Source organism: Sarcophilus harrisii, chromosome 5 (genome assembly GCF_902635505.1).
Source record: "Sarcophilus harrisii chromosome 5, mSarHar1.11, whole genome shotgun sequence".
Classification (NCBI taxonomy): Eukaryota; Metazoa; Chordata; class Mammalia; order Dasyuromorphia; family Dasyuridae; genus Sarcophilus; species Sarcophilus harrisii.
Genome location: NC_045430.1, coordinates 39,398,825 through 39,425,908, shown reverse-complemented (window position 1 = coordinate 39,425,908; position 27,084 = coordinate 39,398,825). Strand labels below are relative to the sequence as shown.

Genomic DNA, 27,084 nt, shown 5'->3' with positions numbered 1-27,084 from the left:
TTCTCACTTTCCCCAATAATCTTTTTCAGAGTACCTAGGAAATAACTGAATTAATGAATAATTTTTTTAATGTAAATTTTGAGACTCAATTAGAGCTTTTAGTGTACCTAACTTTTTTATGTTCATTAAACCTTCTTAGAGTTCTTATATTGCCGGTGTTTGGAATGGATGTGTTTCTGGCATCCCAATTAGAATTGAAAATTTTTTTCCCATTTATTCTGTGTTTCTACTTTTCCCACTGTTGCACTCCATCTAAGCCTAATTTTGACTCTCAACATGCTATCGCTATACTGAGTCAGAATCTTTTCTTGTTCTTCTATCCTGATGTGCCTTTCTGGATTCAATTTATTGCCTTCAAACTCTTAACACTATCCTATCAAGATCATTTATTTTGTGTGTGTGGGATGTGTGTGTGTGTGTGTGTGTGTGAGATGTTCTTGACCGGTGTGATGTTCTCTCTCTCTCACACACACACACACACACAATCATTTTAACAATCTCCTGTCCCCTTCCCTGCCTTTGCTTCTTTATCCTAGATCTTGCTAATCCTCAGACCTGGGAATCATCCCCACCACCTATCTTCTCCACCTCTTCAAGTTATTGAACACTACTGGAGGAAAAAAAGTCATAAATTATCCAAAAAGGATACATTATAAATTCATGCTACCTGAGGGAGAACCCTTGCCAATAGATGGCAATTCTGTTCATTCCTGATTGACTCTCTTTCATATCATCAGAGCTGCTGTTAGAAACCTGCTTCTTTCTCCTAAAACTCCAAACTTAGTATACTTCCCTTCTGTAGATGGTCTTGGCTCCTACTCTGTTATTGAAGTCAATTTGTCATAAATTCCTTCGTCACCCTCAAAATCTCTCTTCACCTGTTCTCCCTTCCATTTAATCTCAGAGTAAGTTAGATGTCTCTAACAAAATAAGACAAGGAAGCTCTTGATCCATTACTTCCTAATTCCATCATATTCTTCTCCATTTGGTTAGTCCATTTAAGAGAGAAGGAAATATTATGTGCCAGGTACCTGCCCAATTATAAGTATGATCTTATTTGTTCTCACAATATCTCTGTGAAGTTAGCTGCTGTTTATCCCACTTTTATTAAGCATCCATTATGTACCAAGTATTGTTAGACTCTAGGGATACACATTCAAAGAATGAAATTATCATACTTTTAAGACTCATATTCTAAGAGGAGATAAGTACTTAGATAAGTATATAGAGAAGTAAGTAAAAATTACAAAAAATATAATGCATTTGAGAGAGAGGTCACATTAGCATGGAATGATCAAGAAAGGCTTCAACTTGAGCTGCCTCTATTTTTACTCATAATCTATGTCCACAGTGTTCATGGGTGCCTATCTATATGATATCTAAATGGTGCCTTCCCCCCCCCCCCTTTTTTTTTCTTTTTTGATAAAATCTTTTGGCAAATCTTGTTCAGGAATCATATTTAATTATATTTACTTTGACAAATTAGTTAAGCCCTCCCTGAAAATATCAGGGCAGATCTTTTTTCTCTCTCTCTCCCCATCTTCCTCTCCATCCTCTCTTTCCTTCTGTTCAACTAACATCTTAAGCTGGTGTATTTTTTTCCTCTGTTTTTAATTACTTCATACCTTTCTTAATAAAGCAAAACACATGCTAAACATAGAAGTAAACATAGGAATAAGAGACATTGTTGTATTCTCTAATTATGATTGTTATTTTTGAGAGAAAAATTGAAAGGTTGAAGAGTAAGTACCTAGGAGAGCTTACCTTGTTGAAACTTTTTAAGTTGCAAGTATAAATGTAATATTGTAAACGAAAGTTTTCATTTTCTTCTTCCACAGAGGAGAATTACTTTTAAAAATGAATAAACCTTTAAAAGCAAAGGAATCATATCTTAGGGCATTGGATCTTGACCGAAGCAATGCAGACCTCTGGTACAACTTGGCAATTGTTAATATTGAACTTAAAGAATCAACTGAAGCCCTTCGAAACTTTGACCGGGCTTTGAAGATGAATCCTAATCATAAATTAGCACTATTCAATTCTGCCCTACTCATGCAAGAATCTGGTATGTTGGCATATTTTAAATATATTTCTAGTTAAATCAGGATCATCCCCCAGTGCCCCAATACAGTAAAACTTTTTATTAATTATATTTATCATTTGTCATGATTCAGAAGTCTAACTAGTATTTGTTTACCCCTTTAACAAACTTCACATATATGGAAAATTGATGATTTAAATAAAATTATAAGACTAAAGTGAATGAATTTTTAAAAGTACTTGAAACTTTTTCAATATTGAACAATGAAGCATCTAAATGCAATATTATACTAAATATTTGTTACAAATTTGTTAGAATGGTATTCTTAGGAAGTAATGATGTTTTATCACAATAGTTTTTCTACTCCCTAATAATATTTTTCATTTATCCTAGTTACCTATTTATGTCTCTTTCCACACCACTCCCACCCCATCCCCGTCAACTGTTGTAAAAGTACATGAGGGAAAATACTTTATCTTACCTGAGCAATATACCTACCCCCAGGATCTAGCACAGTAAGTGCTTTTATATTTGTTTAAATACATGATTATTTTGGAAGGAAAATCCTATTCAAAATAACTACAAAAGTCATAAAGTATCTAAGTGGATGCTTAATAATAATAAAAAAGAAACACTTTTATTTGGGGAGGGGAAGGCTAAAATCTCAAAAGAAGTAATAGAAAAAAAATATAAGAATATAGGAGAGTAGCACTTCCAGACCTTAAATTGTATCATTTAAAAAAAAAAATTGATATTGTTTAAAAATAGAAACGTAGATAATTAGGATTAGGAAGAATCTGGAGTTATTAAGCTTGATTGTACAATGTTTGATAAAGTAAAAAATACTAAGTTTTTTGAGAAGATTTCTTATTTGAAGAGAATTGCTGGAAAAACTCAAAAGCAGTTTGACAGATTAGGTTTTTTAGATCAGTATCTCATGCTATATGACATTGTAAGCTCAAAATAAATTCATATTAAAAAATCAGAGAACATCATAATTTCATATATAATGGTTAAGAAGATAATTCTGAACTAAACAATAGAAGCAATTGCAAGTTTAAAAAATAGATACTTTTAAGCACATAAAATTGTAATATTTTTGTTTGAACAAAATCATTGCAGCTAGGTTAAGGAGGGAGTCTTGTCATTTGGGAAAACAACTTCATCTTTAGTATCTTAGATAGGATTTTGCTATCCAAGATGGAATATAAAATCATTTATTAAGTATATATTATGTGCCAAACACTATGCTTTCTGCAAGTAGGAAAGCAATCAATAGTCCCTGCTCTAAAGAGCTCTTCTAATTGTGGAAATCACTGACCAGTAAAATGGCAAAACCTAGTGGCTGTGCATTTGGCATTGCCCCTGCAAGTCTGAAGGCTGAATGAGCAGGGAGAGGAAGGTACAGTTGCTTTTAGGGCAAAGTGGCTGCTACAGGACAAATGACAAAATATAAATCCTCCATAATGCCAGGATTGTAGTTCATGATTGCCCACTTATCAAAGAACTAACATGAATATATCCATCCACCAAACTGGGATCTTAAGGGAGCTAGGCACAACACTTGGGAAAGGGAGAATAGGGAGGGCTCTGGGCCCTAACCCTAAATGTTTGAGAACAGTATTTTTGATAGCAGCAAAATATTTTACATATTTGAAAGACTTGAAATTAATTTTGTTCAAAATTATATTTGTAGCTTTGGAGAGAAGGTTCCATTCATCTGATAATAAAGTTTTATTAGCTCTTTGGAGATCAGAGATAACTATAGACATCATGTAGTCTATCTAACCCACTGAACAGGAAGGTTCAGACTAGAGTCTAAGAGACTTGCTAAAGACTTAGAACCAAAGTTTGCTGACTAACAAGGTAAATGTTCTTTGATTCTAGCATACTACCTAATAACTAATTAGGAATGCTTTCTTTATGCCTGGATCTTTTTCATTTTGGTTCAACAATTTGTTAGAGAGAAGTTGAAATATTTACCTCCATAGAAAAAGCTGTGAATTCAATGGGGTAAAATAATCCCTTTTAATAGAGAATCTATTATTAAAGGATGCCTTGAAGTTCCTCTGCCCCCAGATCTGTTTTTGTTTTTTTTTAAAAAGAATATAAATTGTAAGGGGGCTTAGATGTCAACCTCTTCATTTTCAGATGAGCTTCAAGAGTGCCTAAAAAATAAGGTGCTTAGTCAGCATTTAAACTCAACTTTTCTGACTTCTGATAAGCACATTCTATTGTAACACCTGCGCCTATTTGATTAATAGTTACTGTCTCATTTTCTTAAACATATTAGTATTTTGTCCTTGAGTTTGTTTTTCTTTTATCTTTATAATAATCCTGAAGTAAAAAGGATAGCTACTATATTTTCTGCAAAAAAGTCAAGTGTTTATTAAATGCCTTCTAATGCCAATAAGGAAAATAGGCTTAAAAAAGTGAATTGCCTTATAGTCATCAAAGTAATGATAGAACTAAAAATCAAATCTCTGGTTCCTGTCCCCACATTTCAGTCTCTTCTTACTATCACATGCCATTTTGCTTTCTTATTAAGAAAGTGAAATATCAATCTACCTTCCACCAAATAGATCAAGATCAACAGCCTTTGGTTACTTAAAGTTTTGTCTAAACTTCTATGTTTGATCTACATACGTGGCTATTGATGCTAATAATACAGTTTTTAAAAGCTATATCTAGGCAAATCACTTCTTTATGAATGCTTAGGGCACCATTTCTGGGTTGCATAAGAATAATGATTCTGAGAGTTTGATGAACTCACTATCTTTTCATGGCATTGCTTATTCAAAATTAATGCAAGGTTTTATATTTTCCTTTACATCTAAAGAAGTATCTGTGCTCCCCAAAATCTTCTAGTCACACCCTGATTATGGATTCATTTGTGCCTCAAGCACTAGTCTGAGGGAAGAGTTGCATAAAAAGCAGTTATATGGCTTTCCCAGGCTCCTGTTATCTCACCAAAAGTTTTGGTGAAAAATGAATTTATCGAGTTATCTCATTGGTGACAAAAGGATTAAAAGTTTTTGTTGTTACTTTTGTAATTCTTAGGTGAAGCTAAAGTTAGGCCTGAAGCAAAGAAACGACTGCTCAACTATGTAAGTCAAGAACCCCATGATGCAAATGGCTACTTCAATCTGGGCATGCTAGCTATGGATGACAAAAAAAGCAGTGAAGCTGAGATGTGGATGAAGAAAGCCATCAAGCTGCAGGCAGGCTTCAGAAGTGCTTTGTTCAACTTGGCTCTTCTATATTCTCAGTCCTCAAAGGAATTAATGGCTTTGCCCGTGCTGGAAGAGCTCCTTCGCTACTACCCAGATCACATCAAAGGTCTCATCTTAAAGGGAGACATTCTGATGAATCAGAAGAGAGACATAGTTGGAGCAAAAGAATGTTTTGAAAAGATTGTAGAAATGGATCCCAACAATGTCCAAGGAAAACACAATCTTTGTGTTGTTTATTTTGAGGAGGGGGACTTGATCAAAGCAGAAAAATGCCTACTTGAGACACTTGACTTAGCACCACATGAAGAATATATACATCGTCATTTGAACATAGTAAGAGTTAAAATTTCTTCCGCTGGTGGTGGAGAACGGTTATATCTTCCACCAGCTGGGACCACTCGTGTAGAAGGGAGCAAAAAAACTCCATTTGAAAACTTAGACGAAATAAAAAGTGAACACAAATCCACCGAGACAGTGCAAAATGATAATAACAAAAGTCCGTCTCAATTGAACACACAATCAGAAGAAAATACAGAGAAAGAAAACAAAAAAACAACAAAAGAAATCAGTGACATTGAAAAAAAAAGAGTTGCTGCTTTAAAAAGACTAGAGGAGATAGAACGTATTTTAAATGGCGAATAACCTTATTCTTTATTACGATAACAACAGTATGGAAAATAACCTTAATTTGTAGCATTTAAATTAAAGTTTGCTCAAACTAGATGTTTCAGAAAGTGGAAAGAATACATAACAGCCTATAATAAGTTATTTCTCTATCTGTGGAGAATAATAGATCAACTTAATTTTATGTATTAGGTTGAATTGTGGGATTGTTTTGAATATGAGAGAAATTTATTAAGTCAAAAGTGGAGAAATCATTGTTTTTAAAAAGCCCAGAGGAAATTTCTAATGGCAAAAAAATTGTTGGATATTGTCAATTGGAAACTATCCCACAGAGCAGTTTCAATTTGTGCAACTTTATTTCATGCAACCCTTTTTATTTTCCTATTTCTTATGAATTTTAGCCTGTTTTCATCTAGTAGAATCCAGTTGTAGATTAAAAATACTACTTGACTGTATTTTTTTCTGTGCATCACTCGTGTTCAGTAAGAAACTTTCCTCTATCAAAAAAGCACTGGCTTAGTTTTTATGTGTTTTTTGTTGTTGTTTGTTTTAGTGCTTGTTTAGTGCTTTTTTTTTAAGCAATTAATGTTTAGGATGTAAATACATTATTTCAGTATATATTTTCACAGTTGTACAATTATCCATTAGCACTATATAAAAAGTTTTTAAAGCCTCTGTGACTGACATGCAGCCTTCTGGTAGTAATCTTATAGAATTTTACTGCATTTTCTTTTGAGAAAGAATACTTATTAAGCACAGCTAGTAAATCATATAGTTGTTATAACGCCACATTACTTTTTGTCTTTCACTCTCTACAAACCCTTAAATTTTAATACATATAACTTCATAAGGCCAGAGCATTATAAATCTAGGGCTGGAGAGAACTAAAGAGGCTATCTAGTCTAACCTCCATATTTTACAGATTGAGGAAACCAAGGCCCAAGAACATTGATGTGGGCCTGATGTCACAAAAGTAGAGAAGTGGGATGGGATTGATGCACGTCTTCTAACTCTTAACGCTATTTATTGCTCCTTCCATTGTATCAAGCTTCCTTGTATAATTTTTGTACCACTTATAACTTTTGTGAGTGGGTAGGTAGCACAGTGGATAGAATCCCAAGACCTGAATCAGGAAGACTCATCTTTCCAATTTCAAATCTAGGTTCAGACACTTAACACAAGTGGTCCTATACAAGTCACTTCACCCAGTTTGCCTCAGTTTCCTCATCTATAAAATGAGCTGGAGAAAGAAAGGGCAAACCACTCTGTTGTCTTTGCTGAGAAAACCCCAAATAGGGTCACCAAGAATCAGAACTCCCTGAAAAATGACTGACCAACAACAACAAAATTCTACTTGTGATAGTAAATGACTTCCCCAAAGTCATTTGGTCTTGTATTCTGAAGTAATGAGGTTTTTGGTTTTAAAATTATGTACTCGTTGAACAAATATTTGTGAACAATTCAACAGAAAAACCACTAAAGCCAGTGTTATTTAATTTTGAGGAAAAGAAAAGACACTTGGTTTCTTTTGAAGCACTAAATTCTATTGTTTACCATTTTTGTTCATTTTAATTAAATATTTATTTTGACTACTGATTCATTAAAATGTTCCCATTTCTATATTAAATACATCTGTTTCATTCCTTCTTTTTGGACTTTTTCTTGGCCAAACTACTATTTCAATGAGTTTATCTTTTCATGTATGTTTTAGTGGATTAACTAAAAATGCTTCTTTACCTATTGACATCTGTTTTCCAAAATATTGTGAATATCATAAGAGTCGATTTGATGATCATTTTTAACTTTTAACTTTTTGGAATTTTAAATCCAGAAAAAAAAAAAAAGTGTTTCAGAATAAATATTTTTTATTTTAAATTAAATTTTTTTGTTAATGTTCTTATAAAGAAATTTTAAAATCTGTGCAAATATAGTTTTCATTTAGAATATGTTAAAGCTTCAATATGTCATTGAATAGGGCTTATAATTTCTAGTTAAATATTTCAGAAAAATAATTCATGGTACTTTTCAGGACAGTTTTATAAAGTGTTTTAATAGACATGGATCGTACTGGTGACCCAATTTTAGTGGGTACGTAAATGATTTACTGCAGATCATTTTCAAGTCACTAAAGGAAACCTCTGTACTCTCTACTAAGACCCTTTTTAGACAGAGAAGCTTAGTTTCTAGCCTTACCTTGTATATTTGTATCTAGGAAGATATAATGCCTACTAATTGCCATGTGGAAAAATGACACATAATGGATTTAATCCTTCACACTTAACCAAAAATTTCTAAGTGGAAATTGCAATGAACTCTATTAAGAAAAACTGAGGATTAAAAAAAAATCCTTCTGGGCTGTGGTAGGGGATATATGCCTTCATAAAGCACTTATGGCTATCATTGGGTTGTGAAAATACATACATAATATATATATTTACATATATATATATATATAAATTACTAAAACAAAAAAGAATTTTTGCGTGTGTGTGTGTGAAAAAATAAAAGATATAAGTAGGACATGGCATTTAGTATGTAATTAAGGCCAATCTAGTAAATAACATCCTGTCTAAATGAAAATTTCACAATTATTTAAAATATTAAAACCTTAATATTCATTTAGTAAACTGGCTAATCTCCATCTTTCTATAATATAGTGTTTCCAAAGTACCTTACTTCTTGAAAGTTATTTGTGTTGTACGTCAATTAAAATTTCAGTAGGGTTTTTGGTTATAAGAAATATGTGTGTATGTCATCACACTTATTGGAATTTTAAAATTTGATAGTTAATAGTATTTTAGGGGCTATGTGTAAAATAATTATTTATCCCTTGAGAAATATTTATCAAAATTTAAGGTTTTAAAATGAAAGATTATTTTAAGTTTTTGCTGTACCTTTGGTTTTTTTTTTTTTTTTTTTTTTTTGTCAATATTAACTTCCTTTTTCTAAGAATTCAAAGAGAGTTTGAGGAAACCCAGCAAAAGAAAAATGTTTACAGGTTTGTAGGAAAGTGAGAGTTTAAAAAAAAATTCTCATTACCACTTCCGTTTCACCCCAAGTAGAATCTGAATGTTCTCACATGTATAGTAAATGGTTAAAAGGCCATATATACTATGTAGGTATTCAGGAAAAGCAATGACAAATCGCCTGGTAGATTCTATATCACTTTGTTTCTTAAAAGGAAGATTTGTTGCTAAATAGCTTTTCATAGGTTACATAAGTTGGTAAAATTATTCTATAATTATTTCATTCAAGTCTTTTTGGAAGCTATTAAGGGATAACATTCTTTTTTTTAATTTAATAGCCTTTTATTTACAGGATATATACATGGGTAACTTTACAGCATTAACAATTGCCAAACCTCTTGTTCCAATTTTTCGCCTCTTCCCCCACCCCTCCCTAAATGGGGATGACCAGTAGATGTTAAAACATTAAAATATAAATTAGATACACAATAACTATACATGACCAAAAGCTTATTTTGCTGTAAAAAGTCAGACTCTGAAATATTGTACAATTAGCTTGTGAAGGAGATCAAAAATGCAGGTGTGCATAAATATAGGGATTGGAATCAATGTAATGGTTTTTAGTCATCTCCGAGTTCTTTTCTGGGTATAGCTAGTTCAGTTCATTACTGTCCATTAGAAATGATTTGGTTGATCGTTGCTGAGGTGCGATCCATCAGAACTGGTCATCATCTAGTATTGTTGTTAAGTATATAATGATCTCCTGGTCCTGCTCATTTCCTCACATCAGTTGTTAAGTCTCTCCAGGCCTTTCTGGGAAAAATCATCCTGTTGGTCATTTCTTACAGGGAAAATAATATTCCATAATTTTTCAATCCACAATTTATTCAAACCATTCTCCAACATGGAATCCATTTCAGTTTCCAGTTTCTAACTACAAAAGGGCCCACAAAATTCGTGCACTACAGGTCCCTTTCCCTTCTTTAATCTCTTTGGGATATAATCCCAGTAGTAACCTGCTGGATCAAAGGGTTCACAGTTTGATAACTTTTTGAATTTAAACTCTCTCAAAATGGTTGGATTAGTTTCACAACTCCACCAACAATGCATCAATTCCCAGTTTTTCCACTCCCCTCAACAATCATTTTATTTTTCCTTCCCTTTAAACAGGTTGTAGTTATCTTAGATGTCTTAATTTGCATTTCTCTGATTAATAATGACTTGGAGCATCTTTTCATATGACTAGAAATAGTTTAATTTCTTCATCTGAAATTGTCTTTCATATCCTTTGACCATTTTTCAATTGGAAATGGCGATTTTTTATAAATTAAGTTAATTCTCTATATATTTTGGAAATATTTATCAGAACCTTTGACTTAAAATTTTTCCCAGTTTTTTCTTCCCTTCTAATCTTGTCTGCATTAGTTTTGTTTGTACAAAAAACTTTTCAGTTTGTATAATCGAAATTTTCTATTTTTGATCAGTAATGATTCTAGTTCTCTTTTCTAAAGACCTTCCTTTCCACAGGTCTGAGAGGTAAACTATCCTATTTCCTCTAATTTTTAATAATTTCATTCTTTCCTAGGTCATGAACCCATTTTGACCTTATCTTGGTGTACGGTGTTAAGTGTGGATCAATGCCTAGTTTCTGCCATATTAGTTTCCAATTTTCCCAGCAATTTTTATCAAACAGTAAGTTAGGGGATAACATTCTTAATGTGCAATTCTATATTTACCTTTTTTGTATTTAGATTTTAAAAACTTGGGGGGAAAAAGTTTAAAAATTAAACATAATTTAATACATTTAAATAACACTAAGAAAATATTTTGACTTATTTAGAATCCTGTTTTAGTTAATTTTAACTTAAGAAATTCATATATTTGTCATTTATTTTTAATCTTTTTTTAAACTTCTGTCTGAATAAATGCTATATAAAATGAACCACTGTAAGGGTCAGGGGAGGAACCTGGCCTGGCACAACAAGGAAGTAAAAAGGCGAATGTTTCAGGCACCGGGATGTGACTTCTGTAACTAGCAGGAGCTGCCATGAGTGCAGAAACTCTGGTTGCATTTAGGACGCATCATCAAGGGGAAAGTCTCCTCTTATTGGATGTGTGTGTGATCTCATAGACCCAATATAATCAGTGGGATCAGGAAATAGTGGGAGTGCAGGATGTGACTGCATATAACAAAGACTTGTGCTCACAAGCTCCTGTGTCCAGGTGCTCTGTTAACAAAGAACTGCTGCTCAAAGAGGCAGTAGCCATAGACGTCCAAAAACCTGGGATAAGGTAAGACTGGTGACCAATGAATTTGGTGGTCACAAGTGGCAGTCTGAGCAGGGATAGCACTTTCAGAGTTTCTAGGCCCTGTAAGGGAAGGTTCAACAGCCTCACTGATAAGACGGGAAGGCAGAGAAGCATAATGGGTCAGGGTATGAGTTTGCCCATGATCATGCCTAATGATACAGTTGTGCACACAGCTCAAGTATATAAGTTAGCTAAGAAGCAGGGGCTAAAGATTCATTTAAAAGTTTGCCATGCCTTTGTGGAACATATATAGCAAACATCCCCCTGGCTTGCTACGTTGGATAAGAACAGGTGGAATATTGTAGGAGAACAAATGATGTCCTATGAAACCACTACTCTGGAGCTCTTGACTGATCAGGATTTTCTCCTTTGTGGGATAGTGAAAGCAGCTTTTGTGCGACTGCCATGTATACTGAGGCAGGTTGCTATCAAGAGTCAGGTGATTCTGTGGCAGAGAACTCGTATGATGAGCAGCAGGGGGCTTGCTCTCGATCTCCGAGGCATCTAGTCCCATGCCCATCGAGTGCAGCTGAGCAAGGAAAAAATCAGGAGGATGTGAGCAGTTAGAACAAAACAAGACCTCTGCCTATAGGCTGAGTCAGAGAAGAAACCAAAAGCTACTTTACAGGAACCTGTTGCTTTTCCCATAGAACAGAGAAAGAGCTACCCCCAACATGGCCTTGCAGGAAGCTTTGATTAAAGCAGATGCTGAGGGGGAGGATAAAACTCCATGGGATTCTGATTGGGGACTCCAGGCCTATCCTCTGGAGAATGATGGGGCCAGAGGTTGAACACACATCCTGATCCCATTTAAAATGCTAAAAGAAGTGAAACATGCTTGTATTAATTATGGCCCGAATGCCCCCTATAGGATACAGATGTTACAGTTGTTATCTAGCAGATATGCCCTCACTCCAAATGATTGGAAATCAATGGCTTTGGCCTGTTTTACCCCTGGTCAATCAGTGGTATGGCTATCAGAATTTGCTAAAACAGTTTGGAAATATGCTGTGGCCAATGATCATCAGGACCCAGAAGAGTCTGTGCTTTTAATTACCTAGCACTGGCCGCTATTCTACAACTGAAGCCCAGATTTGTATAATATGACTGTATTCCTGCCTATTTCACAGTGTGCTATACAGGCTTGGGAAAGAATAGACAAGGAGGGGTTAATACAGCCACATCTTACTTCAGTAAAACAGGGCCCCCAGACCTATCCAAGATTGTGTCCTACTTAAGAACAGCAGTTGACAGGATTATAGGGAAAGGCGGTGCTTCTGACCTTCTTTTCAGGCAACATTTAAAAGAGGGAATGAATAAAATATGTAGCCATATAGTGGCTGGACTTCCTAAAGAAGCTCCTATCTCTGAAATCATAGACAAATGCACTGAAGTAGATGATGAGGCTGCCAATGTAGATGCAATGGCCTCAGCTGTAGCCCAGGGAATTACACCAGGGATGAACAGCAAGGATGATGGAAAGAAATGTTATAGTTGCTGCAGGAAAGGATACTTCCAAGCCCAAGACCGCACATAGCCACTAGGGGGCGGAAAATCCACATGTTTTGCTTGTGGTAAGATAGGGCATGTTGCAAAATTTTGCAGATGAGAACCAATTCTGCGGTCTAGGGAAACAGACGCACGGGCCGGCCCCACGGGGGCCCTTAATGCATACCAGGTAGATCAAAGACCTGCCGAACAAGAAACAAACCAAGCTATTTTTAAAGGACCGATTAAAGAAATTGAAGATGCTAGCAAGAAGAAAATAGTTCAGAGAGCTTAGTAAATTATAGCTCTTTCCCTATTTTTGTGTTAATAGATATAAGATTAGAATTGCTTTGAGGTCTTAGAAGATAGAACTGAAAACAATGGGCACAAGGTGCAGAGACACAGATTTTAGAGAGAAAAAAATCTTAGCAAGTGGAATGGTCCACAAAAGTGGATTAGGCTATGATTGTCTTTGAGCAGAGAATGGATGGTTATTTGTCCAGGATGCATGACTAAAATTAGCATTTACAATAGTGCTTTAAGGTTTTCAAAGCACTTTACCCTCCTCCCCCCCACATTTTATCTTTACATCAACTCTTAAAGAAAGGGATTATTATTATCACCATTTTAGAAGAAAAAACTCAGGCTTAGATACCTTAAGTGACTTGTCCAGAGTTTACAGCTAGTAAATATCTAAGGTAAAAAGATCTGAAATAAGCTCTTCACACCAAATCCAATAAGCTTTATACTGTGCCATCAAGTTGACACACATACTAAGAATTTCCAATTCAGATAGGGGTTATATAAGATTATCTATTAAGTTCCTTCCAACATCCTATAAAGAACTTTTACAATGCAGTATTTTCTTCCTAATTCCCTAGAAAAATACTTAAATATAATACCTGATTCCTCATTGATGCTAGATAAATATGATAAAATTGTATCATTTTGTGAAGATCGTGTATTTTTAAATCAGCAGGAGACAGGAATTCAGGTTAGGGGAAAATCGTCAGTTTTTATTCTCAGTGAAGAAGGATAGGAGGTGGAAGAGAATCGGTGATAGCAATATGTGCAGCTGAGTCAAGAAGCTAGCTCCACCAGCAGCCACACAAAGGCAGCTAGTCTGAACCAGGTCCAATCTCTCCCAAGCTTCTCTTCTTCTCTCTCTGCCTCCACCTACCAAAATCGTCATTTCCTATACAAAACATCAGGACTTGCCGGGAGGTGGGCAGGGGACCATTCTTTATCAATCATTATATTAATGAGTATAGCCCAATTACTATTTAGCCTCACGTCTTGGGACCTCAGTGCATCAACTCAAACCTCAGCCCATTACATCTCCGCTTTCTTTTATTTTAGAACACAGGTGGTCATGCCATCCCTGCTCCTCAGGAGGTCAGAGCCCCCAAGGAGGTGATCACAGCCTTCTTTCTCAGAAGGAGGTGAAAGCACTGAAAGGAGGTGTATGCCTCCCGGACTTCTCAGAAAGGCAGTGAAAGCACTAAAAGGAGATGATCACGTCCTACCTGACATCTCAGGAAGGGAGATGAAAAGCACAAAGGGAAATGGGGTTGCTAGCAGGGTTTCTGGGCTGAAGGGTCTTGTATGCAAAACCCATCAGCAGGGAGGTATTACACAAGCACATAGCAATAGCATGAAGGGCTATTGGATGACCCTCCCCTCAGTCAGTGCAGGCTCGTGTGGTGTAACAAACATGAATTGTACACCAAGTAAGCGGAATAACAAACAATTAAATCAACATGGTGTTGGAAAAGATCACCAGAAGTCCTAGAAGGAGGGTATGTAAACAACAGTCACAATACCTTGCCAGCAAGAATAGTCCAAAACCAATCTATTGTCCATTGTTTTCAATGTCAGGGAATCAATAGTCCCCTAGGTTTTTGAAGTCCTGCAAAGTCTTTTTATGTGTTAGGGAATCCAATGATTCCAGCAGATTTTGAAGTCCTGTAACAGTCTTATCATTTCTTAGAGAATCCAATGATTCCTGAGGGTTTTCGAGTCCTATGGCTCAGAGAATCCAATGATTCCTGAGGGTTTTCGAGTCCTATGTCTCAGAGAATCCAATGATTCCTGAGAGTTTTCAAGTCCGAAATCTTTGATGTCCATGGGTCAAAGCGCCATAACCTGCTCTTTCAATGGTGAGCACAATCAAACAGAACCACCTGATATTTCTTGGGTCTTCTCCTTTGTTTCAAGGGTCTGCTCCTCTCTCTGCGATGGACAAAGGCGAATATGGCTCGTTGGTGCCCATCTGATTCCTTCTCCACCTGTGAGAATACAAAAACCCTCTCCCCAAAGCAGTTAGCCTATCTGGTCCTTTCCATTCACCCTGGTCTCTCCACATCACCTGGTGTTATCTAAAGAAGTGGAGCTGCTCGCACTGGACACTGACCTTCGGTGGGTGATAAAACCTGTCTCCAGAACCAGTGCATCTTTGTCAAAAATCAAGAAGTTAATAGTATAAAGAGCTAGATTTAGAAGTTCTCTAGGGTTCCTTGGCTCCCCCTTTCTTTTGTTTTTGGAAGGCGTCTTAATATCTCTGTTTCTCCTCTCCACTATTGCCTTCCTTGAGGATTAAAGAGTATGCCCGTGGTGTGTAAAATCTTATACTGTGCACAAAAGTGTGCAAAAATGTTTTGAAGTATAAAGGACCATTGTCTGTTTTTTGCTTGTGGCACACCATAATAGCAATCTTGTATGAGGAATTCAGTGACACTGGGCTGTCTCTTTTGCTGCTGGCATTGCAAAAGTGAATCCCGAAAAGGTGTCTACCACAACATGGATGAAAGACAGACGACCAAAAGATTTATAATGGGTCAATCCATTTGCCAATTTCATTGGGTCTCAAACCGAGGGTTCTTCCCTGGAGGCAGTGTAGGGAGCGTGGAAAGGAGGCAAACCCTTCGAGCTTTTACTATGCTCTAGCTTCCTCTTTGTTATTCAAATTGTAAAGTAAAGCTCGGCAGCCTGATGATATTTGAATGAGATTGACCTTGGAACAAAGGGTATTGACCAACATAGTTAGAAGGCTAGCTGCCTTTGGTTGCCATCAAATATGGGACCTGAGTCCACTAGAGAATGGACATGTAATATATAGATCTTACCTGGATGCTTTCTCACTTGCTCTTGAAGTTTTCTTAAAGAGCTGATATATATCAGAGGCTGCAAATTTTATTTGGGCTGTGGCAATTCTTTGTACCACACTACTGAATACCGAATCAGATATTATATTTATGTCTCCTGGATAATAAGTAAGAGCTAGAATGATCACGTACAATTCATTCTGCTGGTGGACTGAAAAGGAGTTCTGACTACTCTCTTTATAGTTAGATCATGAGAGTACACAGCGCAAATATTATGTTTGGATGCATCCGTGAAGATTGTTGGTCCTTGAAGAGGAACTTTAGAAACTTTTTCTTCAAGGTCCATCGCAATTATGTAATAGTCTAGTTATCTTTAATGGAGACCCATGTAAAAATTTGGAGCCATGGCTAATAAAATTTGCCACTCTGGGATGGTCTCAACACACATTAATTTGTGTATTGGTATAAAAGGTTTATATCTTGTCAGGTCTTGTCCCAGATAATTTACTGCCTCGCTTAGTGGCCTTTAATAAAATTCTAGCCAAAGCACTGGTGGGAGTAAGGCTTTGTTCTGGTTGTGCTAGAGGTTCACCACTCTATCACACTGTGTCCTTGACGAAGGACTGCTGTGGTGCCTCTTGTGTGGCAAAACTATATCTCCAAGGGTTTTGCTGACTCTTTCAACCACATTGGATAAAGCCAGTTCCCTCTCAAACCTCTTGAGCTTCTTTTTAGCTAGTGGTGAATTTAAGCACTTCCCTTAAAAGCATATACAGTTGTAACTGATAGGTAGTCAAACCTAACACTGGTCAATCATTGGATATCTCCCTATCAATTTCTGAAAATCATTCAATGTTTTAGCTTTTCTGTTCTTAAGGAGAGTTTTTGAATTATACTGAGTATACTTCTATCCTAAATATTGAAAAGACATGTCTTTGATTTTTCTGGTTCTATGTATAATTTATAATTCCTTAGTGTTTCTATGGTCTTTTGTAGATATGTTAACATTTGTTCCTCATGTCCCAAAATGTCATCCATGTAATGTAATAGCATAATTTTGGGAATCTTTCTTACTGGAAGGCACAATATACATTTGACCGTAGGGCTGTTTTTCATTTCCTGTGTGAAAACTTGTCCTTTCATATCTTTATAAGGCTCAGCTAAGTTAATGCTGGGCACTGAAAACAAATCTTTCATATCCTTCTTATCCAGAGGATAGAATAGAAACAATCCTTAATATCTATAAAGGGCCATTCTCTAGGCAACTAGTAGGAGATGGAAGTCCAGGCTGAAGAGTTCCCATGGTTTCCATCTGTTCATTCATTTTTCTTAAATCCGTTAACATCTTCCATTTTCCAGATTTCTTTTTCACAACAAACACTGGGAAATTCCAAGGATTTAGAGAAGGTTTTAAGTGTCCTTGGTCAAGCTGTTCCTGTACTATATCTAATAAGGCCTGAATTTTATCTTTACTTAAGGGCTACTGCTCTATCCACACTGGTGTATCAGTTTTCCATTGGATAGGAACAGGTGAAAGTGTTGGCAGGCCTTCAACAGCAGCCCTGCAAAAAACCATACTCATTTTAACCCTAATTGCTGTAAACGTCTCTTCCCCACAGATTGATGAGGGATTTTTCAACTATAAAGGGTAAAAACTCCTGTTTTCCTTAAAAGTCCATCTCATGAGGCAGCCTAACTTCAGCTGCTATTGGTCCTCCTACACCAGACATGTGGTGTCTGCTTTAATCTTTGGCCAGTGACTGGGCCAGCTGGCACCTCTGACCATCCAATCTGCACAGTGTCTATAGCCTTCAATGGAAGGCCATTTTATAGATTGTGAGCATAGGTCGGTCAGTTGTTGCAGCTGCTGTCCAGTAAATTGCTGGATTTGTGATCTGGAATCAGAATCTGGGTGACTCTCACCAAGCTCTTATTAGGATTCTGTATGGTAAACCTGATGCTACTATTTCTCCTGGGTGATAAGTCACACATTGTCTGCCTGTATTGGTGACTGGGATATTATCTACACATTCCCCAGTTTCCACATCAGTATTGGATGGACACTGTTTTGTGCGTACTCTCAGGAGGTAAAATGGTCAAACCTACTGTGCCTGGAGGCAAAGGGATCCATAGGCTGGAAGGAACAGATTTCCCTCTCCAGGGTATTCAGTTGTCTCAGCTGCATACAACTCTATTCTCCCTAATTGTAATCCCTTTCTTCCATCAGGTTGCTTCTGGCTGATTGATTGTGTAATCCTCTGCCATCATTGGCTTCCTGGCTGATTGGTCAATATTGGGGTATTGGCCGTCTAGGCACTTTCTGGGTGCTTTGGCCCTGCATCATGCCCCAAGTGTTTTTTGCCTGGGGCTGGGCCCTCATCATTCTGAACCTGTCACATTCTGAGGCCCAATGGAAGCCTCTGTTGCATTTTGGACATGGGGTGCTGGGTCTTGTTCTCCCACCCTGCTTCTCCTCTGCCTCTATACCAACATTGAGCTTTCAGATGCCCTACTTTACCACACTGAAGCATTGACGTGTCTCTCTAGAAGTCCCTTGCCGGAAGGGACCCTGTCTACCATGTTGGAATCTTGGGAAGTCTCATCATAGTCTGGCTATAAAAAGGCATTTGTGCCACTGTGGCACACGTCTTATGAACTCCTCTAAGGAGCATCCTTGTCAGTCTAGTATAATCCTTCTGCACACCTTATTAGCATTTTCCTTAGCAAGTTGCCTTATTAAAACATCTGTTGTTGGTTTTCCCCATTAGTTCTTGTGATAGCAGTCTGCAAACGTCCACAAAGTCAGCAAAGGGTTCATCCCGGCCCTTTGTTATTTTGTGAAGGCCTCACCTTTTCATTTTATTGTGAGATCAGAAGCCCTACGCTTTGATAGCATTAGCAACAATTTGCTCATATGCTGCTACTAAATAATTAATCTGTGCTGTACGTCTGATATGGACCTATACCTTTAGTAGGTCATAGGTGATCCCAGCATGAACAACATTTGACTATTTTGTTGGGCTTGTATCCTACAGAACTCCACTATATTCAGAAAGTCACTTGTAATTTTGTCCAGGTTCTAGACATACCCTTGCTATAGATTTCCAGTCATCCAGGGTCAAGATTTCAAAGCCAAATTCTGTAACAGCATCTTAACATAAGCTGATGTAGCCCATAATTAGTGCAGGCCTTTTTAAGATCTTTAATAATTTCTACGTTAAAGGGGCATATCTTTGACTTTGTTGACCTGAGGCATTAGACTGGGAAATTACAGGACAGATAAGTGGCTGAAGCTCCCGGATGTCCTCACCCTTTTCTTTGGCCTTCATTAAGCCCTCTTGCAGTCTGCTCATGATTGGATGCTGGGGGGGGGGTGCTGGTGCTGTCACTGCCCCCCACTGCCCCTCCTCCCTCCATCCCGGAGGGTGGAGTTGGTGGATAGGAGGTAGAAGAGAATCGGCGATAGCAATATGTGCAGCTGAGTCAAGAAGCTAGCTCCACCAGCAGCCACACAACCAGCAGCTCAGAGTCTCGAACCCAGGCCCAATCTCTCCCAGCTTCTCTTCCTCTCTCTCTCTCTGCCTCCACCCACCAAAATCGTCATTTCCTATACAACACATCAGGACTTGCGGAGAGGGGCAGGGGACCATTCTTTATCCAATCATGTATATTAATAGAGTAAAGCCCAATTACTATTTAGCCTCACGTACTTGGGACCTCAGTGCATCAACTCAAACCTCAGCCCATTACATCATTTATTTAAGACTACATAAACCAAAAAAAAATTTGTATTGCTTGTAATGAACCAAGCATGTAAATAGAATAGTTCTTTGAAAAACTTTAAAGAAAATTTGTGAAAGTTATAAACCTGTGTGAGTCAATAGCATTTTGCCAATCATTTTAAGTATGGAGAAGTGCCAAGGTCTCTTAATAGTAAATTAAAGCATAAATGAATTTACTTCTAATTTCTAGTTAATCATGTAGAAATGTTTTAACATTGTTAATAACAATATTTATGTAGTACTGTACTAAATGCTTTATAATGAAAATATTTTAATTTACAAAATATTTAATAAAAAGTTACACTTCACAGAAAGTTTTAGACATTTTTACTTAGACATTCCCAAAGCTCTTCATTTTCATCAAAGAAATCATTCATCTTTAAAGTTTGTTCATTTCTGTAGTTAATGATTCAATTTCTCAGTCCTTTATTTTAACTTGAGACTTACAAGTCTTTATTTCAGCCACAGCCTCGTCTAGAATACATCATTGTGTTAGAATGAAAAGAAGAAAGCAATTAGTTTTAAAATTAGTTTTAAAAAGAAATGGGCCAGAAACTATTTCAGGGGAACCCATTGTTATAGCCACTGTTGAAATATCAAAATGATACTTAAACTCCAAAATAGAAAAAGCAAAAACAAAGGCTGTGTTTATACATACATACCAGTTTCTTAAACTCTAGAGTTGTAACCCCAAATAGGGTCTCATATCTGAATGTAGAGGTTGTGAAATTATGATTCATTATTAGTAAATGTTTAATTTGTTTGCCTATTCTATATGTGCTATACCCAAGGTCACATAAAATTTTCTCAAGTAAAAGGTATTAAGAGTGGAAAAAGTTTAAGAAGTCCTGTGCTAAATAAACAATTATTTCCGAAACCATTTTAAACAGGTATAATATCAGTTATGATAAAAATGCATGTTGGTAAAATTTGCAAGGATTTTAAGTAAATATTAATTGCTTTACATATGCTGATTTTTAGATTAAACATGGTTGAAAGCTAGAAATTAAAACTGCACATAGAAACAGCTATTTCCCCAAATTATAATCCTACCCAATAGGTCAGGCAAAGGTAATGTCTCAGGAAGTTTTTTTCAGAAGAATAAAATCGCAATATCAAATAAAAAAAGCAATTTAAAAAAAATATCTTGCATCAGACCTGAAGTCAGGAACACCTGGGTTCAAATATGGCCTCAGGCACTTAAACTTCCTAACTGTGTGATTCTGGACAAGTCACTTAACCCCAATTACCTCAGCAAAAAAAAAAAAAAAATCTTAAAAATATTACTTTGTAAGGTTCTAACAAAAATCATGTGAATAAAACGCAGTAACAATAAAAAGATGATAAAAACTCAGCTAAAAAGATTATGTCTAAACTCTTTCTTCTCTAACATAAAGTCCATACTGCTTCATATTTTTTAGATGTTCCAGAGCCTCAACAAGCTCTGTTCTTTATGGCATCAGCTTTGGCCAGCTCTGCTGTCCTCTCAGCAACTTTATTTTTCTGTTCTACGTTTTGAAGCTTTGTTTGCATTTCTACAAAATGATTCAATTGAGATGCAGTTGAAGAACCTAGTGAGTAAAAATTAATAAATTACAACAAACAAAAAAAATAAACAAATTAAAGTTTGACTATTCTTCCCTTCAAATAATGTATTAATCAAGCTCCTGTTAAATGCTGAATACAATAACTCAACAAAAATACCACATGCTTGCATTTCCCCAAACTGACAAATAACTTTTCTCTTGCAAGCTTTACAACATAATACACAAATATTTAACTGTGTGTTTACTATGTGCAAGAGGCTAGTAATTAAAAAAAAATACATAAAACACAGTCATTGCCATCAAAGATCTAGTCTTAGTTGGAAGTATAATATGTTGGAAGCATGCTATATGAGTGGTATTAGTTACATCTTCTGTGGATTTCTCTCTTATTAGAATGTAAGCTTCTTGAGGACAGGGAATAATTTTGCCTCTTCTTTATATCCTTAACACAATCACTGGCACATTTGTTGTTGAGATGTTTCAGTTGTATTCAATTTTTTGTGACTTCATTTCACAATTTTCTTGACAAAGATACTGGAGTAGTTTGCCATTTTCTTCTTCAATTCATTTTGCAGATGAGCGACTGAGGCAAAAAGGGTTAAGTGACTTGCCCAAGGTCTCCCACTTAGTAAATTTCTGACATCAGATTTGAACACATGAAGAGGAGTTTTCCTGATTCCACCTCAGTGCTCTACATGCTACACCAATTTGCTGCCCCTCACTGATACATGGTAAGCACTTAATAATACTTATTGACTAAACGAGATGTTCTAAGGACCTACGTATGTATAGTGCAGTAAAAGCTTATTCAAAATGACAAATCAAATTACCCTTGAAAACAAGGAAGTTTTCCAAAATTAAGATTTTTTTTTCTATTCAACAGTAAAAAAAAAAAAAAAAAAGTCTTAAAATTCAAACAGTAGATTATGTCAACAGTTTTGTTTATTGCTGTTGATCTGGGCCAAAGGATGACAGACAATATCCAAAAGAGAAGGAATAGATTGACAAAACAGTATGTTAAAATGTTAACTATACATATGTTTAACTAATGACATTTATGCAATAAATTATTTATGAGAGGAAGAGAGAATTCAAATGTTTTTCAAATAAAGAAGGTCCAGATCATAAATTTGTTGAAGTTTAGAATGTACTCCCATATGGATGTAACACAGTTTATCAAGAATTACAGTGATGATTGGCTAGCTCTTTTGTGCTTTCTCAGGTCTTCAATAATCAGTGTATTTGTTTCCATTTCTCTTGTGTACTGTTTTACTTGTTCAATAAGTATCTTAATTTGACCATCTCTTTCTTGTATGCCCTGAAAGAAATATTTTAAAATCAATAATTCTGTAATATCTGTATATGGCTTTGCTCTCTCATTACTAACACATGAATAAATCAGCTTTCTGCATAAATTGCAAGCACCTTGGGAGTCAGCAATGAAGTCTTATTTTACTTTGTATAACCAACATTACCTGGAATAATGTAAGAGACATCATTGAGTAATTAATGACCTAACTGATTGAAAATACCTTTAATACAGTGTCTTAAACTTTTTTCCTGGCTTATTTTAAATTCCTCGACTCTTTTTTCATCTACTCAAAACAAAATCAAAGTTAATTTCTTTCCCACTGATTTTTCATTTATTTTATGTCAATAAAAATGAAATGAATTTGTCACTCTGTGATAACTGATTTAATCATAAAATACTTCTTTAACTTTCTGTAATTTGTTATGCTTTTTGAATAATTCATTTTCCTCTATTTCACCTCTCTTCTTAAAAAGGAGTATTTTTTTTGAGTAGTAATACTTTATTATCCTTTTATACCGTAACGGTCTTTTGCTTTCATTTATACAATATCTAGATGACAGAAATGGTGAAAATTTAACTAACAATTAAATTCTTTTTGGAAATTCTTTTTGTCAATTGGTTAGAGTGCAGACTCTTAGTCTCTCATGAAAAGATATGATCAGCCACAGTTAAAATGTTAACAACATAACGCCATGGTTACATGAGATTAAAATATCTTATTATAAAAGGTTTTTTTTTTTTTTACTAATTTGCAAATTGGTAATTTCACCAAACCATGCATAAATATTACACTTTTATTACAGTTAAAAGAGAAACCACTAAAATAAATCAAAATATGGCAAAATCATCAAATTTCTGAAAATATCAGAGGGAAATGGAACTTTGGAGATTACCTGCTGTAGAGCAATAATATTATTGTTGTCACCATCAAGTTGAGTATTCAAAAATTTTTCTCTCAAATTGTACAATATTTGTTGATATTCGATTATTTTGTCATCTTTAGAAGCCAAAATACTCTGCAAAAAGAATGTAGAATTTGTTCAAGTCTGGAATAACACATCCTTTTTTTTTTTTTACTCTTTATCATGCAGCAATTTTATACCTCTAAAACATAATTGTTAATCCCCTTTTAAAAAATCTAATTCACACTGGTTTGTAGTTCAATTAGTATATTATTCTTCACTTATTTAAATGGTATCTAAATCTTCATAACCCTATTTGGAGTTTTTTTTGCCATTTAATTTTCCAAATCTTTTTAGGAATGAGGAACCAAGGGAAAGGGGATAAATGACTTGTCAGTTAATAAACATCTGAGGACAGATTAGAATTCTGGAATATGAATCTTCCTAACTTCAGGCCCAGTGCTCTATCTACTGTGCCACCTACCTGCTCCTAAACTTATTTTCATATTTGTTCTTCAGTTGTTTTTAGTGTATCTGTCCCATTGTGACTCCATTGGGATATTCTTGGCAAAAATACTGGAGTGGCTGGCCATTTTTTTCTCATTTCACAGACAAGGAAACTGAGGTAAACAGGGTTAAAATGACTTGCCCAAAATGTCTGAAGTTAGATTTGAACTCAGAAACAGGAAAAATTGTAAACCTAGGCTAGCACTCTATCCACTGTGCCACACAGCTGCCAGTTAAACAAGTCATAATTACACAAAATAACTTCTCTAATTTATCCTTTCTTATAATCTAATATTGATTTTAACTCCTGGTTTAACCAGTCTAAGATGAACTTCACATAAATAGCTGATTCTAACATGACAGATATTTATGTTCAGTTGTTTTCTATCTGTTAAGATACAAAATTTAATTTCAGAGTTTTTTTGGTGGTCATTATTTTTGTAATGTTCAGAGCCTATCATCTCCTAACTCATCTAAAAGAAAAAATTCCTCATGATTCCTTCCTAGTCTAGTGAAAAAAGCCCTACCTTTGAGCCAGAAGTACTTAGTTACATCTCTACTGCATCACCTATATAATCTAATTCTCAGCTTGTTTATCTGTAAAACGAGGGTGAGATGTCCAGAGAGGTCTGTCCCAATGCCCAAATGAAGATGCTATATTCCTTGATTCTGGAACCTCCAACAGAAGATTGTCTACTAAACCTGAACAATTTTTAGGAGGTCAGAACCTACCAGAGATCCATTGCCATGTAGGCACCAGAGAATCAAGATCATGCCATGAAGAGGCATTATAAGAGAGTTTCCATCAAGGACAAAACCCACAAACACACACACACACCATTATATACATGCACAAATACATGTAGATACATTCACATATTTTTTATACAATCAAATAAGTAGCATAAGAATTTTTACAAAAAAGAGAAAATTCAGCTCAGACACTTAATACTTCCTAGCTGTGTGACTCTGGGCAAGTCACTTAACCTCTATTACCTCAGCAAAAAAAAAAAAAAAAAAAAAAATTGGAAAATTTGAGGAACACTGCCTAAACTTAGACATAAGAAAACTGCACAATTATTTTGAAGAACTACCTTCCATTCTTCAACCTTTGCATTTACAGCAACCATAATGAGATCATCTTCTTCATTTTTTGCTTTTAGAAGTTCTGTAAGTTCCTGAACCTGAAAATTATCAATTTGACACATTTTGAAATGTTTTATGTACAAATAAATCTGCATTTATGAGAGAGAATTCTCATCTAGGACTTTTCCTATACCAAAAAAAAATCAAAGGTCTGAACTCCAACCCTGCTTATAATACCTTTAAAACACCTACATATTTATATATACTTATCATTGATTACAAGAACATGCAATATATATTTTAAAATTAATTCAATTTACTCTAAATAATTTGACCAAAGATTGTGCTTTGGTGATCTATTTCTGTCCATAACTAAGGGAAATAATTAATGATATCATGTAGCAAGCTTCAAAAATCAACTTATTAAGTGTCAAAATCACACCGTTCCTCCATACCATTATGTGGAAAAACAACATATATTAAACATAATTCTTACCTGAAGTCTTTCTTTTTTTAATTGATCCTTTAGAGTATCAGACTGTTGAACATTGATTTTCATTCTATTATATTTATCAGTCATCTTCTCCATTTCCTGCACTGATTCTTCCAAGTCCTTTTTCATTTCTTGATTTTGAATTTCAATTTTTTTATTTGCTTCTGTTAAATTCTTTTAAAAATAAAAATCACAGAAAGAACAGTTTGTGAACAGTTAATTAATTGTAAATGTTATAATTAATTTGTATTAATAAACTTTGGACCTTCTGAATAAGCACTTGAGAAAAGACAATTCTATACCCAGGTGTATAGTTTGAATGTTGATGAACATTTAAATGAAAGAAAAATTTTAAAGTTGAGTAGGGAGCCCTACTAGATGTTTCCCAGTACAGGTCCTAAAATTAATTCATGTATTAATGCTAATCTGAGAGGTTCTTCCCTACCACTTTGTGCAAGAAAAAATAAAATATAAACAATTCTTATCTCAAGGTCTCAAATCACTGAAAGCTCAAGAATATAAAGTCCAGATCAAATTCATTTTAAAAAATCAGGACCATACCTTGAAATTTATTCTTAAATAAAACCAAAGAGCACTTTTTTTACCTGAATTTCATCCAGATACTGCAAAAGTTCAAAATTTTTTTTAGATAATTGTGATCGATAATCACTATCTTCTCTTCTGGATATAACTGTTTCCTTTTGTGAATCTATTTGTTTCTGATAGTCAGTGATGTCTTGACAAAGCTGTTCATTCTGTATAAAAACCAAAGTCCCGCCTCCCCTTATTAAAATTACTCACAATAAAAATTATCTACATAATGGCCCCATTGCTTTTCTTTAAATGCTCATATTTTCCAAATTCTTAAATTGTCACCTTTTTTTGAGATGTTTATTCTCCAAAAAAGGATAGTAAAAAATTAATGAAAATAAAGGAATCAATATTTAAAAAGAAAAAAATAACATTAAATGTGCTACTCTAACCAAAGAATGCAATATTATTATTTATTAAAGAAAACAAGTAAAAGGTGACTATCCACCTTAAAGACAGATTAAAGAAATAATAAAAATGATTAAAATATTTCAAAAATTTGGGAGATTTTAAACAACTGTAACTTTTAACTGAGTGGATAAAATAAGTTAAGAACAACGTAAGTTTGGTCATATGTTTAGCCTGTCATCATAGAAATTACCATATAATAATCAATCATTTATTACTGACAGAATTGATAGAATTACTTTATTATCTCCATTTCTCTTCTTATTTCTGAGTCTTTGAGAAATGTTCAAATTAAAAAAATATTAAGTTTGAAAAGAATGTTTTGAAAGCAATCTCAGTTCATTGTGGTACTGAGCTTAGTATTAGCTTAGTAGAATCACCAACTACATATATGATAATGTCCCAATTATTTATTTATTTTACCAACCTTTTCCCTTAATTTGCTATTTGCATTTTCTGTCTCTTCATTAAGAAGAACCAACTGGAATGATAAAAAAGAAAGGTATTTATAAAATAAACAAAAATTAAAAGCTAAATTAAATAAAATAATAAAAAAAATAAATAAAAAATTATGAAAATTAAAATGCCTTATGAAACTGAAATAAAAACTGAAAAATTAAAATGCCTTATGAAACTGAAATAAAATCCTCCTTACAGTAAATTCTTACATCATGACTTCAATTCTATCTG

General features: G+C 34.9%; 2 protein-coding genes across 7 annotated transcripts in view; one reads left to right on the top strand and one right to left on the bottom strand.

The window, feature by feature from the left end:
* The window catches only part of TMTC3 (transmembrane O-mannosyltransferase targeting cadherins 3), an 83,583-nt gene extending 77,351 nt beyond the window's left edge, over positions 1 to 6,232 (top strand). For all 4 annotated transcript variants that reach the window (XM_031939712.1, XM_031939714.1, XM_031939713.1 and 1 more), the window contains 2 exons: positions 1,839 to 2,065; positions 5,102 to 6,232. In XM_031939712.1, the coding sequence (XP_031795572.1) occupies positions 1,839 to 2,065; positions 5,102 to 5,916 (1,042 nt within the window). In that variant the 3' untranslated portion in view covers positions 5,917 to 6,232. The remainder of the gene's footprint in view (positions 1 to 1,838; positions 2,066 to 5,101) is intronic.
* A 15,790-nt stretch (positions 6,233 to 22,022) lies between these two features.
* LOC105750666 (centrosomal protein of 290 kDa-like) overlaps positions 22,023 to 27,084 on the bottom strand; it is a 33,666-nt gene continuing 28,604 nt past the window's right edge. For all 3 annotated transcript variants that reach the window (XM_031938320.1, XM_031938319.1, XM_031938318.1), the window contains 6 exons: positions 26,822 to 26,875; positions 26,001 to 26,150; positions 25,399 to 25,569; positions 24,911 to 25,000; positions 23,301 to 23,423; positions 22,023 to 22,413 (listed from right to left, as the gene is read on the bottom strand). In XM_031938320.1, the coding sequence (XP_031794180.1) occupies positions 22,279 to 22,413; positions 23,301 to 23,423; positions 24,911 to 25,000; positions 25,399 to 25,569; positions 26,001 to 26,150; positions 26,822 to 26,875 (723 nt within the window). In that variant the 3' untranslated portion in view covers positions 22,023 to 22,278. The remainder of the gene's footprint in view (positions 22,414 to 23,300; positions 23,424 to 24,910; positions 25,001 to 25,398; positions 25,570 to 26,000; positions 26,151 to 26,821; positions 26,876 to 27,084) is intronic.